Source organism: Brassica napus, chromosome A2 (genome assembly GCF_020379485.1).
Source record: "Brassica napus cultivar Da-Ae chromosome A2, Da-Ae, whole genome shotgun sequence".
NCBI lineage: Eukaryota > Viridiplantae > Streptophyta > Magnoliopsida > Brassicales > Brassicaceae > Brassica > Brassica napus.
Window position 1 is genome coordinate 27,044,521 of NC_063435.1, and position 20,603 is coordinate 27,065,123.

Here is a 20,603-nt window from a genome sequence, read left to right on the forward strand (position 1 = left end):
TCATGCTATACAGTACTCATCAAGAAAAAAACTCATGGTTAATTTCTCTTGTGGAAAAAAAAACAGAGTAAAGAAGAGTAAAATAATTTGGTTTACGGATGTGATTGTTATTAGGGCAATAAATAGAAGCCGATGGTGGCTTGATCCAAGTAAAGAAGCTTCACATCTTGACCCTCTTTCTTGAGCCTTCCATGTACTTCAACTGCTAATCATGAATCAAGTCTAGAAATAGCTTTAGTATATAGAAGATGAAACAAATAGAGTTCTTGGGGATCAGATCAGTTAACATGTTACAAAAGAAAAATAGCAGACACAAATATGAAAGGCAAAAGCCCAAAATAAAAGTTGTGACCCATTGTACCAGCAATAATTGGCTATAACCCAAAAATAACCACGTTTCAAAATATACCTTATACTCCTTCCATTTCAAAACAATCCATGTTTTAGAAAAAAAAAAAATCGTTTCAAAAAGATATATTTTTTACATTTTTAATACATAAATCTCATATATATTAATAGAGAAACATTAAAAAAAATTATAACACGTAGTTTGTACTAATTAAAAAAGTACACTGCTGAGTTGTCACATAAGTGGAATGCTAATTTGCTTACATAGCGGCTTGAGAATCAATTGAAAATTTTGTTAGTCCAAAATTAAATTGCTAGGGAATGTTATATTATATAGAATGTCTATTATAGACTATTCATTTATCAAATTGAAATTATTATATATTATCTCTTTAAATAAAATCTACAGAATTACCTAATGTGATTAAGATATATATGGCAATTAATAATTTTAAATAATAAAGATTTGCTAACAATCTGTATACTTTCTATCATTTTTTAATTATTTAATATAATAAAATTTTAGATTTTTTTTGTATATGTTATATTTTGAATTTTTCAAAACGAGTATAAATTACTAAAACTGTTAAAAGTCTCATATAAACTTTTGTGGTCAAGGTTTAAATTTTTTCTATAATAAGATACAATGATTATAAAATCATATGAATAAATAATTTTATTTGTTTATGTTAATATTATATATATATATATTTTTTTTTAAAATTAAACTATACATCATATGAAAATACATACTTATATTTTGATATATGCGTTGAACATATATTAAAAAGTTAATATTTTAATTTTGAAATCTTTATTGTTTTTTTAATGATTATAAATTATTGAAACCACTAAACATTCCACATTAAAAAAAATCATTGGTATAAAATTTTATTACACAAATATGCAAATAATCATAAAATCATATGAGTAGAAACTTTATTTAATAAATATTCATATTAAAAGTGTACTATATATCTATGTTAATATCATTTAAATTTAATTATATATCATATATGATAGATAAAATTGATTATTTTGATTTATTTACCCTATAATGATTGCGAATAAACAAGAGTGGTCGCTTGATTTATATGTGCACACCAATTTATTACATAATAGTAACTGATTTATTAGTTATTTAATATATAATTATTATTTTATTATTTCATAATATTAAAAAAACATAAAATAAGTAATAAATATAAAATATTTATTCTACACAAGGCGTAGATCTTAACCTAAGTATGTATCTCTTTAATAATTTTAAATTTTATTTTTTAAATCTCAGGCCAAAACAAAATAACGAAATGAGAATAAACTCAAAAATCAATATTTATATCGAGCAATAACCAAAATTAAAAAAAATGACACAAAAATGAGAAAAATATTAAAGATAAATAGGATTGGCACGTGAACGTAAACTTCTCATAACCATAATTAACTTTTAAATTATTAAATCATGATATAAAACCGAGCTGATATAGTTTCATTGTAACCAAATAGTAGGCCTGAGATTCTTCGGTCTAAATATTTTGACCTAAAATATTTTTAAAAATGGGATCAGCTCATCAGTAAACAAATTATGTAATTAACAAAAAAAATTTAAAAATTGTTTAAGGGCCAAAAATATTAATTCGATCAAGAATATAAATTTTATTTTTTTCATACGATATTTCTTAAATAATTTTCATATAAATTCACCATGCGCAAAGCGAAGATCTTATCCTAGTTAACTGTAAATTGTAAATTTCAAAAAGCATCATTGTTTTTTTTTCAACAAATCAAACTTTATTAATGATGTTTGATGTAATCATTACAAAGCACATTGGTTAACCACTGCGGAATAAATGTTGAAGAAGAGGTAAACAACGTTGATAGATTACATTTTTTGGCTAAAGTATGAGCCACCTTATTCCCTTCCCTCTGCACACGTGTATACTGCACTGATTCCATTTTTTGGCTCCAACTCGTAATATCATTACATAGAGTAATAATTCAACAGTCTCTTCCTTCACCAATCATCATACGCATCAGCACTTCACAGTCTCCTTCAAACACCATTGATGTATAACCCAAGAAATAAACACTTTGAACAGCAGCCATAAGAGCCTTACATTCTGCTTCAAGCGGAGACATAGCAAGACCTAGTCTTGCCATTGCCCAGTACCTAATGACACCATATTGATCCCGAATAACCCAACCAGCCGAGGTTAGTCGAGATTGATCATCATAAGCTGCATCAAAGTTACATTTGAGGAATGGGTGCGATGGTGGGCGCCATAAACTGTTCCGGGTCAAACATGGCCTAGGTGTTGGACCATCCTTTGCCGTCTTTGTTAACTAATCCCGTATTTCAGCAGTAACATACTCTGCATCACGCTGAGGATTAATCACACGCTGATTGAAAATTAGATTGTTCCTTGATTTCCAAAGTTTCCAAAGTAACCAGAATGGAGTAAGCATAATTGTTTTTATTAAATTTTATTGGTTAAAATTTGTGAGGAATAGTTAATTACGAAAAATAATGCATTGGTAACTAAAATCTGATATATTTTCTTAATAAATGTGAAAAACCTAAAACATACATTTTTATGAAACAGATAGAGTACAAATTTTAACTGAAAAAATCCAGAATAAAAGTTGTGACCCATAAATCAGAAATAATTGGCTTCAACAACATAAAATGCAAAACTACATTTTAGACGGGATATTTAGCTGAAAAGGCACAAAGTAAAACTTGTGGCCCTTTAAATTAGGGGTAATTGCATTGTATAGCGTACAAAAAAATTATAATTCACTCTATAACTAATTATCCTAACTTATCGATATACCATATGACTTTTATATAATATTATCATTTTGTCCTTCTATCTTACCGGCAAAACCTGCAAACAAAAACAGTTTTCATTCATAATTATTAACAACAAAAGTAATTTGTGGCCCTCCAACATTCCCACACTTTTTGTAAATTATTTTTATTTGGTAAATCCATAATACCTTTGTGAAGGAGAAGACTGTTTGCAAAGTTTTTGGTGGTGATACGAAAATCTACATATGCAACGAGCCATTCTAAGTGCGACGCCGATATGACTGAACTCTTGCCGATTCGACTTCACATGTACGTTTTGCGAAAGATACTTTTAACTACTGTAAGTCACGGTTGCAATTCTGTTCCATTCCATTTGACGATTTTATTATGTTCCATTTCATTTGACAATACTATTTTAGCATGTTCCATTCCACTTGACGATTACTAAAGAGTGTTCTATTTTGTTTAAAAATATAGTTTGTAATTTTCTTAAGTTGATATTTGGATTTAGGTTTTATATGTGGGTTTAGGAATTTAGTGATTAAGGTTTAGGTTTTAGTATTTAGAAGGTGAGAGGATATGGTTGGGGTCAGCATTAACTTATTCCATGGATCATAGATATTTCATAATTTCATCAATATATACTATGCTATTTATTTTATTCCATTCTATTTGGGTTTATGGTTTATATGTGGGTTTATGGTTTATATTTGGGTTTAGAGTTTATATTTAGGTTTATGGCTTATATTTGAATTTAGGGCTTATTGATTAAGGTTATAGGTTTAGTATTTAGGGGTTGAGATAAAGGTTAGATTCATATATTATTTGAGTGATATGGAATACACTCTTTATTAAAAAAAATTCTATTTATACGAGGTAAAGAAGTGTTTGACGTAGCTGATTTACGTAAGGTAAAATAGTGGTGTTTCACTCTTATTCATAACAGCAGTAAGTGACGACGTCATGCACTCTCTCTTTCTTTTTTTTTTCTTTTTTTTTGAATTAATGTAAAATTTTATTCAATCAAAACTTTAATTACATCAAGTGCTACTGTTATGATCTCCATATACATATCAATAGACTCTCAAAACTCTACTTTTCTGTATGTCAAAAAGAAAACTCATGTAACTCTTGAGCCAAACCACACACTCAAGCTTTCCTCAAGGTATATTGGCCCCGTCCCTTTCACAGCAAGAAGCTTCAGTCTTATCACTTTATCAACCCATTTAATCAGCAACAATTCATCTCTTGGTTGCTCTCCATGCCGACGAGCATTGCGCTCCCTCCAAATACTATGTAGCAACGCTTGAAAAGTATATCTGATAATGAATACTTTAGAGGGTGTGAAACTAGAACTTGATTGGGAAATCAATTCCAGAATCACACTCCATTCCAAAGAGAAAGCTCCCTTCATAATCCCACCTATCAATGACTTCCAAACTTTCCCCGAGTATCTACACTTGAAGAATAAATGTGAACAAGTCTCCTCTTCCTCTTGACATAACACACAAACTCCATTTATAGATGTATTCCACTTCTTCATTCTGTCACAGGTTTGCAACCTGTTCTTCACAGCCACCCATAACATGAAAGAATAATTGGGAGTAGATTGTGAAAACTATACTCCTTTATTCCAAGTACATACTGGTTGCTCCTGTCTCATGTAGAGCCATGTCTTCTTCGTAGAGAAAGCTTTTGTAAATCTGGTCTCAGCCTGCCTCCATAAGGGAATATCATCATCCTCACTACGTCTGCTCTTTAACTCTTCAATTTCTTCCTCCACAGTGTTAAGAATAGCCAGTCTATGTCTTCTTTTCCGATGACAGAGCATCACTTCCTCAACCGAAGCATGTTCTGTAATGCCAATACCAATTGTACCTCTCCTTCCAAGAAGATCTCTGAGACATCCTAAAGAAGACCAAGAATCATACCAGAAAGATGTGTTTCTGCCATTGTGGACCTCCATTCGAATATAAGATTTAGCTATCTCTCTTAACTTCAGAATCTTTCTCCACATCCAAGAACCATTACTAGCATTATATTTCGTCGACCAGAAGGAGCTTTTCCTTATTAGGTAGCAGTGGATCCACTTCACCCATAAGGAAGAGCGAGTAGAGAACAATCTCCATACCAACTTCAAACCAAGCACAATGCTGATTTCTTTTAAAGGTCTAATCCCCAGCCCACCTTCTTTCTTGGGTTGACAAACATCTTGCCAACATACCTTCGCCTTACTTGTCTTTAGGTCTGGCCCTGACCACAAAAAAGCAGAGCACAATCTCTCTATCTCTTTCAAACAACTGCTTGGCAGCCGGAAAGCCGATAACCAGAAGTTTGCCATACTAGTGATAACCGAATTAATGAGCTGTAACCTTCCTCCATAAGACAACAATCTCCCAGTCCAAGAGCTCATCCTTTTCCGGATTTTTTCTACTAAAGGCATGTAGTCATTGATCGTCATCTTCCTAGAGAGTAAAGGAAGGCCGAGATACCTGACTAGTAATTTTCCAGAAGCAAATGGGAAGCAGGTTAGGATATCTCTCGCTTGAATATCAGATAATCCAGCTGTGAACAATGTAGACTTTTCCAAACTGATCTTTAAACCAGAGATTACAGCAAAGTCTTCAAAAATCTTCAGAACATTTTCAATAGATCTTTTGGTTCCATCTGTGAACACCAAAAGATCATCAGCAAAACACAAATGCGTGAGCAAAATATTCTGACATTTAGGATGGTATCCAATAATCCCCTTGACAGCCGCTTTATCCAGAATGCTAGACAACACATTCATACAGATAACGAATAGATATGGAGATAGAGCACATCCCAGCCTTAAGACCCTACGACTCTGAAAGAATCCCGCCAGCTCTCCATTGACTTGAACCGAAAAAGATGGAGAGCAAACACACAGCTCTATCCAATGAACAAATTCCTCTGGCATGTTAAGAGCTCTTAGAGTATTCAACAGAAATGGCCAGTGGACAGTATCAAAAGCTTTTTCTATATCTATCTTCATAAAGCATCAAGGAGAGACATCCTCCTTGTGGTAATCCTTCACTATTTCTGTGGCTAATAGAAGATTCTCAACAAGCAACCTATCTTTAACAAACGCAGATTGATTGTAAGTGATACAGCCCGGGAGAGTACCTTTCAGTCGATTAGCAATAATCTTTGAAATCACTTTGTAAAACACATTGCAGCAGGAGATAGGTCTATAGTCTCTCATCTCAGTAGACTTTTCCTTCTTTTCCACAAGCGCTAAGATAGTTGCATTCAGCCCCTTTGGTAAAAACCCTTTGCTGAAGAATGAGTGAACTGCAGTAGTGAAGTCTTTACCAATTATCGACCAGGAGGCTTTGAAAAACTCTGCTGTGAATCCATCTGGCCCTGGGGATTTATTATTTGGCATCCGGAACAACACCTCTCGAATCTCATCATCAGTTATCGGCTTAATCAATCGCTCTCTCTCAATACTGGAACATCGAAAAGGAAGGAATTGTTGCAGCTCTTCGACTGATATGGCTTGAATTTCCGGGGGCTCAAAGGATAGAAATTCACTAAAAAATCTCTCAGCCTCAGCTTTGATATCGTCCTGAGAAGTAGCCATTACACCTGATTGGCATCTTATTTCTCGTATAGCATTTATTGCCCCTCTAATCTTCACAGCATTATGAAAAGCTTTATTATTACCATCTCCCAACTGCAGCCAGTGCATCTTTGACCTTTGCTTTAACACTTTCTCCTCTATCGTTGAGATTCTTTGCCACCTCTCTTCAATTATCAGTTCTTCATGAATGTTTTCCAGATTGGGGTCTTCCATTAATCTCTCTTGCTGCTTGCAGAGATTATTATAAGCCTCTTTTACCTTCATAGACAACTTTCCTAGCTTCTCCTTACTCAATCTTCTGATCAGAGGCTTCAGGGCTTTAAGAGATTTGGAAAATCGAAAAAGAGCTGAAGTAGACTGAAAGAGAGGTTGATTTTCCTTCCAGTGGTCTTCAATCATCTTAATAAAATCCGACATCTCAGCGACTGCATTAGTAAATTTAAATGGTCTTCGCTTCCCTACAGCCTCAGTTTGCAAATGAAATCTGCCTCTAAGGTGATCAGAACAGCCTCCAGCCTCAAACACTCCATACGATTTGTCTTGTCGTTGCAGCCAAGTATCATTAACAAGAAATCGATCCAGCTTCTTACATATAAGACCCTCTTCTCTCTTATTGCACCAGGTGAATTTCGGTCCTTGACTACCAAGATCCACAAGCCTGCAGTACTGAACTATGCTCTCAAAATCACACATCCCAGAATTAGTTAACCCCGAGTCTTGATAACTAGAATGCTCCTCCCCATCAAGAATCTCATTAAAATCTCCCATAATTATCCACTGCTTCCCTCTAAACATTGCTGCATCTTGATGATCCTTAATATCACTCCATAACTCCTTTCTATCCTCCATGACATTTTCTCCATAAACAAATGAGCAAAAGAACTCCTCTATCTCCCCTTCTAGTAATACTGAAACGGTAATTATCTGACTTGATTTGAATACTAGAGTTAGTCGCGTCTGAGGACTCCAAACAACCCAAATTCTCCCCTTCCTGCTAAACTCATAATTATTTATCCAAGACCAACCATAGAACACTGAAGAAACAATATGCTTCGCCTTACTCTCCTTTACTCTGGTCTCCAACAGACAACCAAACTTCAAATCTTTATTAAGAATTCAATCTTTAACTACTCCATGCTTCGAACTTTTATTAAACCCTCTTACATTCTAGAAGAATCCTGTCATTGAGAGGTTTTTTGATAGGCGTTTCTGCCTTGATTACCAGGCCCAGGTTTCTCAGAAAAGACTTTATGATTAGCTTTCGAAGATCTCGGCAAAGACGGTCGAATGTTGTTGACCAGATCAGCTTTTGTAGATTTTTGAACTGCTTTACTAATAACATCATTCGAAGGAGATTTCACAATATCACAGTAGGTTGGTGATCTCACAACGTTCACTTCCCCCTCTGCATTTTCCACACCCTTATCTCTGTCTTCCTTATCTTTATTTACCTCCTGTTGTTTTCCCTCTTTCCTACCAATTGCCTCTTCTTTAGTTTCATTCTCTTCTACAAGATCATCCCTTTTTTATTCCTTCTATCCCTGTATTCTGCTCTTCAATATCCTCCTTGTGCTGAACTACCTCCATTTGTGTTACTTCCTCGGTACTCTTCGCTCTATCCAACTCGCCATAATCATTTAGTTCATTAAGTATCAGGAATCTTGATGGCGTCACCAGTTTGTCTTGACCATACGTAAGCACTCTCTTCGTTGGGCTTCTACTTTTCTCTGCATTTACATTCTTCCACCCTTCATCTATCTGCCCCTCCTCAAGTTCACCCACAACTGCCTCTATCAGAATTCCCTCTATACCTTCAGAATTAGAAGGCCCAATTTCAGGGATGCTCACTTCTTCAATGCTTTTCCCAGTCTCCTTGGCTTTCTGCATCATATTCCTCTGTATATGCTCAGTCATACCAACCCCATCATTTTTATTCATCACACAAGATTTCTCCACATGTCCCCACTTGCTGCAGGTTTGGCATCGAAGTGGAAGCCATGGATAACTGAATTCCACTAAGAATGACTTTCCATTTTTTGTGAAATTTATCTTAGAAGGCAGCTCTTTTGACAAATCCACATTCACAAAAACTTTAGCCAACTTGAAGTTTGAGCAAGAGGCAGTTTCAGGATGCAATCTCACTGGAAATCCTGCTGCGCTTGAGATGAAACTCAATCCCTGCCATGAGAACATGTGCATGGGCACATTCTTAAGGTGAACCCATAATGGAATAGATTTGACCTCTGGCTTCTCCTTTAGCTCGTCTGGCGTCCATTTTGTAACAACCAACGGAATATTTCCTATATTCCACATTCCACGGCGTAGAATCCTTGCTCTCATCATCGGATTAGTGACTTGCTCTCTCTTTCTTATACCGGAGACTTGCTAGTAAAAAGGATATAACCAGGTAAAATATGAGACAAAAGCTAGTTAATTAATAACGTCAAAATAAATGCTATTTTCTTAATTTTCATTTAGAAGTTAGCAAATTCTTACTTAAATTAGCAATAAATGACATTTTCATACACGAAGAGTTCATAAAAGTTTCAAACATACCTAGACTCTCAAGTTTGTTCACCACATACATGATGAACTCAATTTTTCCGTGTCATACCCCAACTTTAGATATCCAATATAAATATATTTGACCAAAAAAAGAAAGATATCCAATATAAACCAACTTTGACCGAAAATCTGTGAGTCAACCGTTAAGTCTTAACAGTTATCGAAGTGATGTTTTTTAATTTAAATGAAAATGTCAATTATAAGCACGAAAAGCATCACAAATCGTGGAACCAACTTTAAAAAACAATAAACTTGGGACAAACAACCAAAAATCTCAAATTTCAAATTGGTAGAAAACTTGTAAATTTTTCTTTTTACCTCATCTTCCCAGTTAAAATTTATTTTTTACCTCATCTTTCCAGTTGTGTGAATCAATATGTAAGTTGGTTGACTCACAGATTTTTGGTAAAGTTGGTTTATATTGGATATCTAAAGTTGGGGTATGACACGGAAAAATTGAGTTCATCATGTATGTGGTGAACAAACTTGAGAGTCTAGGTATGTTTGGAACTTCTATGAACTGTATGAAAAAGTCGTTTTTCGCATATTTACGCATTCCATCACGTTTCATAGGCTTTGATTGGTGACATGAGTTACAAATAATTAAATTTGATTTATGTCCATAACTCAAAAATGTTACCAATCATGATTAATTTTTTATTTTTTTAAGTTTGTGTTTGAGTTATCATGTGTTATCATTGAGGTACAATTTTGAGTTATCTCTTTTGTAAAATTGGTAAATCAAATAATTAATCAACATCAAGCCATTTTGTATGTATTAGAAGTTGATGTGGTAGTTATTTTGTTTTCTACGGATTATTACGGTTACTTTTAATTTTTTAACAATTTAATATATTAATTGCATGGTAATCATTTTTCACGTTTACTTTCCTTCACTTACCAAACCATTATAAAAAATCACGTAATTATTCACTAGTTAATCAAACTTTTTTTATAGATTTTCTTATTTGAAATTAATTATTATATAAAAAAAATTGTTAACTATGTTTGGTAGCTAAAAATTTTATATACATGATTATGAAAATATATAAATACCTTTCATATAATATATATATATATATATATCGAAGTATATTTCTTTAATTTTTATTATATATTTTATATTTTCAGTCTATTTTGTTAAATCTACCATAAATGTTATTTTGTGAAATAAAAAATATTACAATTTATACATCGAAAATATTACCAGTCGATTATTTAAAAAAATAATAACTCATATTTTTACTGCGAACTCACTACATAAATCTACAGTTTTTACCTCATAATTTTTACTGCAAGTTACGTCGGATTGTAATTTTATTGTAAATCAACTCTAATAGAACATGTCACCAGTCGGAGCCATATGTTTTACTTTTGAAGTTTTACCTAAACAAAGGTGTATGTGAGGACCTTTTTCTGACTAGGTTCAATGTATGCGTCTATTTCATGAATTTATTTTATCAATCAAAACAGAACTGGAAAATGCAGGATTTCAATCATTCATTCTAGGTATAAAAAATCTAAAAACATTAGAATCTAATTTTAACATTTTGATCAAACTAAGAAGCATTTTAGTAATAATTATTTTCGTACAAAACAAGTTAGTATTGGAATTCTAATGTATAGTCTATGTTAGTTATTTATAATTAAGTTTTTTTAAAAAATAAATTATACTAGTATGTTTTATCCCAAACATGCATTGGAAATCTAAAATTTTCAAATATGAATAATTATAAAATACATTAATTTAAGATGGGAGAATAATATTTCTGATGTACGGTTGGATATAATTCTTGTCTCAGTAACATCAAATCCATGGGTTGCTCATAATTCATGTGGATTTTTGTCTTATAAAATGTTCCCGTTAGTTTGTCCAAACATGTTTACTGGATCGTTCTTTTGTCCATATTCAATGAATCTATGCTGGTCAGTAAGTATAAAACTCTCTTGCCGCACTTCAAGTAAGTGGATAAGCAAAAGAGAATATTTTACTTATTTTAATGTCAGAAACATATCATATTCCTTTGAGTTTTTTGCCTATTTTAATCAAATTCATATAGGTTATCTGAAACATAAAATATCAGGAAACTAATTAATCACCTAGTGCTTTCACTCAATTATTTGACTAGTTAGGTAAGGTTTTTAGTGCGTATAAGTAAACTTGCCCACTACATAATATCTCACATGATCATCGTTGAAGGCTTTTCTAACTAACATTAAAACTTCTTCTCTTCTTTTCAATAAAATCACTTTTCAATTCATCATTTAATTTCGATCCATAAATAGTAGTCATAAGAAAGATTTTTTCGATGGGCAAGAAAGTTAATTGTGAGGGGGACCAAAACGTGGGTCGAGAGATGTCACAAATCTCTATGGTAACATGACTCCCTTAATTACTCGCATCTAGCCATTTGTCATCATCCATACAGACATACTGATTTGCTAGAAACATCTCACTCTATATTTCTTTTTGGTCTAGTGATTGAAAAGTGGACAGCCGACAAAAAACAGAGTAAGAACACAACCATAAACGACGCAACGTTTTTTTTGACTAAATTTTATGCATTAAATTTAAAAGTAACCAAGTTTACAATTGTTAGAAAAGATCTTACAATTGAGAAGTCATACATTTGAAACCAAACATACGAGAAATGATAGATAAGAAGATCTTGAGATGACTCTCTAGAAACTTCTAAAATGGTGGTAGGTAGTCTGAAGTTAGCCTGAAGTATGGCAGTTCTCAATTTATATTAAACCCCAAAAAGTGTTTCATTACACAATCGTTAAGAAATACAATCGTGAATCCAAACCCATGACCGCTAATTTTCTCGTTCAAAACGCTATTCAAGTGCATATTCGAACTGTTAATTTTCCTAAAAGATACCAAAAGCAAACCAGAATTGTAGGTTTGATAAAGCGGGTTAGACTGCATGCAGTTCATGATCTTGATTCTTGAGGAGTGTCTCCAAGGAAAGTCAATAGCTCTATTTTAACAGTTATCTTCATTTCTCTTGATAATCAACTAATATAGAGTGGTTTCGAATTTAAAGCAAATATTTATATACGCTTTTATCAACAAAAAAATTATAAAACACATGATTTTAATGTCAGCTAACAAGTTGAACTAAAACTAGTTGCTGTCACTAAGAAGTTGGCTCAGAATAAATTATAGAAAAGTTAATTGTGCATAACATAGCAAAACAGTTAGTTCGGAAAAAAAAAACATAGCAAAACAGTACCAGTTCTAAGAAAACATAGCAAAGCAGTATTAATTGTTAGCTTGGGTATAGTTAAACTAGTCCTTTGTCATTACACGTATAGGTGGGTAGTTGGAAGGAATCTAACTCTTTTATACGGCAGGAAGGAAATGTAAATAAGCTATGCTAAAAATTACTGTTTGTATTATTATATGCTGAAGAAAAATTAAAGCATTTAATGTTATAGTTTAGCCGTACCTAATACGAATTATATAGTTAATCTTTGCCCTCGTTTGTATTTAATCTTTGAAACTTTCATAAATGAAACTAAGCAGCATGAATGAATATTTGTAAGGGCATCTCCAATGCAACACTAAAATTTACTCTATATTTCACTCTAAAATAGAGTAACTCAATTATAGAGTTGAATTTGCTTCAATGGTTCACTCTATAATAGAGTGAAATATAGAGTAATCTTATTTTTCACTCTATATTTGGAGTAAAAAAACAAGATTACTCTATATTCCACTCTATTATAGAGTAACTCTATTTTAGAGTGAACCATTAGAGCAAATCCAACTCTATAATAGAGTTACTCTATTTTAGAATGAAATATAGAGTAAATTTTAGTGTAGCATTGTAGATGGTCTAAGGCCTACCAATAGCGCGGTTCCATTCCTAGATGCTAACAGCCTAATAGGTTCGTTAGATCCAAACGGATTAATCATTACAAACCTTAAATTAATATAACATTAAATAACAGTATTAATAACCAATAACAAAACATTGCATCATAAGAACACTAAGCCAAAAAGAACTAATATGCAGAAAATAATAATTTAAAAGTAAATTTAAACTGAGAAATAGACATGTAAATAGTTCTACTTTATAACTACAAAAAGCGACCGGGAGCTTGTGGTGTGTTTTGTTGGCTTAGATGTAAAACATTGAATTCTTTTTTTTTATCAAACTGCTTACTTTCCAAATAAAAGGTCTTACACTCCATTTCTGGAGGAGAGATTCAGACTGGGGAGGGCTGTCTTAGCAACCAGGTCAGCCTTGCCATTAATAGAAAAGGAAATTACATCAAAAAATAGACTAAAATGATAGATGTCAAACAGTTTCGGGCGTGATTTCTTAGCTCTCATCAAGGTGACTAGAACTTGGGAATCCGATAGAACTACCAACGATCAGACATTTGACGCAGCTGCAATCATGACTGCCTTACGAGCAGCAATGACTTCACCCATAAGTGATGAAGATACAGAAGAACGAGAATCTCTTATGGTTGGAGGAACAGCAGCTCCAACACCTGAAAAATTACCACCAATACCATAATTACCTGAGCTTGAGTGCGAAGCAGCATCGACGTGACCGACAACATGACCAGGAGAGATCCGAGGGGTCCAGGCAACATCCGGGAGCTGGTGCTAGCGTTTTAAACCGAAACCAGACTTTACTTGAGCAGCTTCCTATTCTGAGAAGACTCTGTTTTCGAAGATTAGTTTGTAAAACTTTGAATTTATCAATTTAATTTTAATCCGACAGAAAACAAATAAAAAGCCTATGTTGTGTGGTTCTATTTAAATATATACATATAGTGGAACGTCATTGATATGAGCCAAACACGTCCACATACTTTGGAATATGACGCATGGATGACTATATAATGATATAAGAAACAACAAGGTCATATGTATTTTTCAAACCAATAAGAATAATTGAATTAAATCATTTTCTTAAAGAAAATTGGATAGACTCGAAATTTTTATTTAGAATTTTTTCGAAAAAAATATCACATTGCATCAGCGTTCTAATCCAGCCCATTTAAGAGTAGAAATAAATATAGTTACTATATAGGAAGGAATACCACACCCTCCCCACCTTATATAGTAAGCCCACTTTGACAAAAACAGAGCACATTCTCTCTCTCCTCCTTTTCTTATTACTCTCTCTCTAACTCTTTCTTATTACTCTCTCTCTCTCTCTCTGGTTCACCAGGAAGAAATTGTGTCTTATTAGTGCTGCATGTGCTTACCATGGTGGCGGTGAAAGAAGAAAGAAGCTTAGAAGAAGGGCTTTTAAAGCTCAAGAACCAAAACGACGCTTCAGGATGTCGTATTACTGCCTGTGTTATCCTCAGCACTTTCGTAGCCATCTGTGGCTCCTTCTCCTTTGGAGTTTCTGTTAGTTTCTTTTACTTTGCCTCTTTTCCTTTTTCCAAAAATATATCTAACCCAAAATAAATATTATACTAATGGATATACACTATACTTAAGCAAAAACCGAAAGATTTACAGTGTTTATGGAGCCAAAATTCCAGTAAGGTAAACTCTAAAAGTCTTTTTGTTTGTCTTCTCTTTGCAGGTTGGTTATACTTCAGGTGCTGAGGTTGGAATGATAAAAGATATGGGTCTCTCTATCGCAGAAGTATGTCTCTCTTTATTCCTTCTTTTCTACTGTTTCTATAAACAAATATTAGACTGAACCCAATCATAAACTTTGATTAGCAGCAGAGATCGTTTGACTTATGTATATAAGTACAACTGGATCAGGTTAACACGTTTGTATATAAAAATTGTATCAGGTCACGTCACAACTAATTTAATTAACTCCGTATTATATATTTGTATACCTTTTGTATTCATTCATGCCGAAATAGTTAACCCATCAACTCTAATGAAAAAAGATATATAGTCGTTATCTCATAATATGGTGAAGTTTATTTTACGTATGGTTCACTTCCATTAAAAACCTTTTTTGTTTTTTGTTAACTTCCTCCTTTCTTACCTTTAAAATATTGTAATCATTAGCTCAAAGGAAAATTGTAATCATGATTATCCTTGCGAAAACAATATATAATAATATCCCCTAATGTATGGAGTTAATGAAATCATACAAAGATAGTTATATTTACTAATATATCTACCTATGGTGGCCAGCCCGCCACACTATCGTCTACGACAATAGAAGTTTTTCAGAATATATATATATATATATATATATATTTAAATGCTTTTACTTAATATTTCATATAATATCAGGTAGAATTCACGACTAAAACAAAATTATTTGTAAATATCAACCATTCCTTTTCTGGTTTATTATAGTACCGTCCGATCATTTGTTTCTATTTCATTCTGTTTAATGAGTAGATGACTTACTAGTTTTTCTAACTTTAACATAATATCCCACTAAAAATTCTACTCGTGCAATTTATATTTTGATGAATGTTGAGTATTTTTAATCAATTTTTCAGTTTTCAGCGTTTGGTTCGTTCTCGACGTTGGGAGCAACATTCGGTGCGCTGTTCAGCGGTAAAATGGCGATCATGCTAGGAAGAAAAGGGGTAATTATATTTTTATCTTTTCATAATCTTAAAACATTGTTATGAACAAATTTTCCCATTTAACAAAGAAATAGAAAAAATCTTATAAGAATACAAAGAAAGGAAACTTATTTCCTACTAGAAATGTATATTTCTATTTGCTAATTACATTTTTCTTCTTTATTTTAAGACGATGTGGGTCTCCGATATACTCTGCATCACTGGTTGGCTGTGCATCGCTTTCGCTAAGGTATTAAAAGATTTTCATCACAGACATATGGGTCATAGATCATTATTTTATTTTTATTTTTTTGCTAAAAAGATCATTATTTTTTGAAAAATAATAAAACAATTTATCTTATGGTTAAATAGACCCAACAATTAAAAGATATATTCTTCTTTTGCTATGCTTAACTGGAACATAATAGGATGTGTTGTGGCTGAACATCGGAAGATTCTCATCAGGGATAGGACTCGGCTTGATTAGCTACGTGGTAATTAACTTGTTAACTATTATTAGTGTATATATATATATATGATATCACCTTAACAAGTTTTATTTATGTTTATTTTATATATATATATATATATATATACACTTTAAAATAACACTTATGATGGATGTACCAAGCAGGTACCGGTCTACATAGCAGAAATTACGCCGAAACATGTTCGCGGCACATTTACCTTTTCAAATCAGGTATCTTTTCTTTCCCAAAACCAGCCAAATTGTGGTATTGTGGGAATAAATATATGCGTTTTTTAAAAATATAAAAGTTTTAAAAGAATACAAAAAGTATTTCACCAAAAATTGAGGATGTTTCGTTTAAAAATATTTATTAATATTTTATTATTTTGAAGTAAAACTAATGAAACTTAGGATCCGACTGTATGTCATAAATAGCGTTATATTTTTAGCAAGAAATACTTTTATTCTCACTCAGCTAAATTCATATCAATCAGGATGAAAACTTTTCACCTATCTTTTCGCTAACTACTCCCTATGTTCCTAAATATAGAATGTTTAGAATAGTTTTTATGTTTCAATATGTAGGATGTTCTCATATTTCTAGGTAGCTTTAAGTTTATCAAAAACTTTGTAATCAATTAAATTTAATAGTTTTATTTTGTAATTGGTTGAATAGTTTTTAATCTAAAATTTTAATGATATTTTTTAGATAAAAAGTAACTTTCTTAATAAATATGTTTTACCTAAAAAAATTTATATTTAGGAACAGATAGAGTATTTAAATAGAGTAAAAATGTTTATTTTGTTCTCCTTGCTATGTGAAGAAAAATTCGTGTTGCGCTGGATGTGACATTTCCTTTTTCTTTGGTTGTTATTTTATTCCTCTAATGTTACTCCCAATTTCACTATATTAATTACTCCAAGTTACTTTTGTAGTTACCAATCACACTCTTAATATGATAATAGTATGATTCTGTATGACCTGAAAGTTTCAATCAAAATATCCCAAATATTGACTGACCCTTTTGAATTCTCGTGTGACTAATTATTGTAGCTTCTTCAAAACTGTGGACTCGCCATGGTTTATTTTTGTGGGAATTTCATCAACTGGAGGATGATGGCTTTACTAGGTAAAACTAATTATTATTTCATAATCGACATGGAAGTGATGTTAAAATACGAAAGCAAATGGTATATAGTAGAGTGTAGAAATCTAATATTTTATCGTTTTAGGTGCTTTACCCTGCTTCATTCAAGGAATCGGTTTATTCTTCGTACCAGAGTCCCCAAGATGGCTGGTTGGTTAATTTTTGTTTTTTTTTTGTATATTTCGTAAGGAAACCACTAACCATGAACCTTAATTAAATTATCTCAATTTTAAAAGGCAAAAGCTAGTACGGATAAAGAACTAGAAAATTCACTGCTCCGGCTTAGAGGGAGAGATGCTGATATCTCAAGTGAAGCCTCGGAGATTCAAGTGAGTTTAACTATAATATATGCTTTTTAATATATCTTCATTCATCGACAAAAGGTAATCTAGAGCGAGAGCCCGAATGATTTTTGTTTTGTTTTAAGGTTATGACCAAAATGCTGGAAAGTGATTCGAAGTCGAGTTTCAGTGATTTGTTGCAGAGAAAGTATAGACACACTCTCGTGGTATTTTTTTAATATATGCTGTAAAATTAAGTATATAAATTAGTTTCTAGACTATAGTTTTTGTATTTATTTGCACGGACATGCATTGTTATTCCTCAGGTAGGAATCGGGCTAATGTTAATACAACAATTCTCAGGGAGTACTGCTGTATTATGTTATGCAAACACCATTTTTAGAAAAGCTGGTAAGAATAACAAGTTTATATATATATATATATATACACGCTATCATATTCAAATTATTATTTATTTTCATGACGAGGAGAGATAAGTTAAATCAGATATTTACCATGAGTTCTCTTTTGCTTTAATAATTAGCTTTTGGCTGAAACAGGTTTTTCGGTGGCCATTGGATCGACACTGTTAGGCATCTTCGTGGTAAGTATATACAATTGTTCAATGTTCAGAAAAAAGTACTATATACAGTCGTCTTTCATAATTTTAATTGACTACATTTATACCATATTTAAGTGAAAATCAAACGATGTTCTTTTAAATCAGTTGTTATTCAACTACTGAACTATTTTGATGTTTGCGATATTTTGTTGGGCCAAACTTCTTCAAACAACTTTATAAACTAAGAATTTCTGTTTAATATTTTATTATTATAGTTTCCATTTTTTTTGTGGCTATTCGCAGGTACCAAAAGCCATGATTGGTCTAATTCTTGTTGATAAATGGGGGAGACGGCCCCTGTTGTTGGTGAGCACGTTTCTGAATTTTCAAATTAGGCCAATCATTTATCATAGAAACTACAAAGTTGTTTAATTCTGGTTTTTATTCTGAAAATTATAGGCTTCAGCGTCTGGGATGTGTTTGTTTTGCATGTTTATTGGCCTCGCCTTCACATTACAGGTTCTTTTTTTAACTGGCTTTCTTCACATTACATGTTATTTTACATATATATATATATATATATTACTATCTTTTTTTTGATCAAATATATATTACTATCTATTGTATTATTAACTAATGTTTTGTATATGGTACGAGCAGAAAATGCAATTGCTTTTGGAACTAACTCCAGTATTCACGTTTATATGCGTTACGGTAAAACATTTGCTCTACCTTTCACACTGTCATCAAAAAAATATTTTTGGTTTCTTATACAAATAAAACGTAATTAAATTTTTGATTTTCTTTCTTTGGCAGCTGTATATTGCATCTTATGCAATAGGCGTGGGAGGCCTCCCTTGGGTAATTATGTCTGAGGTACATGAAATTATTTTGTAGAAAATAGTATGCCAATTTTTTTTTTTTTTAAATTAAGTAACACTTGTATGATTTTTGTATGTGTGCAGGTATTTCCAATGAATATAAAAGTAACAGCAGGGAGTATAGTTACATTGGCCTCATGGTCAAGTAGTTCTGTCGTCACTTACGCTTTCAACTTTCTGTTTGAATGGAGCACTCAAGGTATAATTTTCTTCTTATTAAATTATGTTGTATATATATATATATATATATCAATAAGTTAAATTTTATAGAGAATTCTATAATTTAACTTTGATTAATAAAAATTTACATAATAGGAACATTTTACATATTCGGGGCCGTCGGAGGAGCAGCACTAGTTTTTATTTGGTTTCTCGTTCCGGAAACGAAAGGATTATCACTTGAAGAAATACAACTTTCGCTTATTCGTGAGCCCGACGAAATAAATCATACGTAGACTGAAATGCCTACCTTTTCATTGTAAGATATAAAATTATTGAACTCGGTGTTTATGATTATACTCATCAAGAAAGAATACTATTTAAGTATTCTTTATAATAAATTAGTCTTTTATGTAACTTTCCGTGATGTAAACATTGACTGCCTGTATATGTTCATTCGTATTCTATCTGTAAGATTTCAATACTTTTCATTTATTATACTAAATTACTAGGTGGTATCCGCGCCATGCGCGGAGTGAATGGACTAAATAGAGATTAGAACTTTTAATCTATAAATATTGAAAAGTTAAAAGTTATAGTCACAAATATTTCATGTTATCTAATGAAAGATTGAAGGACATTGTGTATGTTTGTAGAAGATAAGCTTCAATTTTGTTTTAAACTTGTGTAATTGGTTAGGTGTAACTGAAATAAATTTTGTGGAAGAAATCTATAAGAGTAATTTACAACTTGTGTAATTGGTTATAATTTTTTTTTAAATTTGTTTAATAATTTTTTTCAAGTAAATCACTAAAATTTCATGTGTGATTTTTAATTAGCCATGAGAATTTAAAACCGAAACCAAAATGCGTTATGAGGATAGCATATATTAGTTTTCTATTTTTTGGCTATTGCATAATTTACGGCCAAATTTAAATTAGCAAAATGAGTCAATTAAATTAGTAAGTTATTTTCATCAATATCAACAATTCGATTATTCGAAAGTTGTATAGTTCAAGTAAATAAATAGAGAATCAACCCAAAATTTAAATTCAAGTAAATAAATAGGGAATCAACCCAAGAATTTAAATAAATTTCGGACTAAATAGAGATTAAAACTTTTAATCTATAAATATTAGAAAGGTAAACTTGTAGTCACAAATATTTCATGTTATATAATGAAAGATTGAAGGACATTGTGCATGTTTATAGAAGATAAGCTTCGATTTTTAAAAAAAAAAACTTG

At 32.0% G+C, this 20,603-nt stretch overlaps 1 protein-coding gene across 1 annotated transcript; it reads left to right on the plus strand.

The window, feature by feature from the left end:
- The first annotated feature begins 14,421 nt into the window (after positions 1–14,421).
- On the plus strand, positions 14,422–19,826 carry LOC106445737 (sugar transporter ERD6-like 18). The gene is made up of 18 exons (XM_013887357.3): positions 14,422–14,715; positions 14,897–14,959; positions 15,789–15,878; positions 16,048–16,107; positions 16,286–16,351; positions 16,492–16,557; positions 17,381–17,456; positions 17,560–17,624; positions 17,711–17,803; positions 17,902–17,982; positions 18,082–18,166; positions 18,316–18,359; positions 18,621–18,683; positions 18,777–18,836; positions 18,978–19,031; positions 19,134–19,193; positions 19,283–19,397; positions 19,514–19,826. The coding sequence occupies exons 1-18, from the start codon at positions 14,569–14,571 to the stop codon at positions 19,651–19,653; spliced, it is 1,428 nt and encodes a 475-aa protein (XP_013742811.2). The 5' UTR covers positions 14,422–14,568; the 3' UTR covers positions 19,654–19,826.
- Positions 19,827–20,603: the final 777 nt, after the last annotated feature.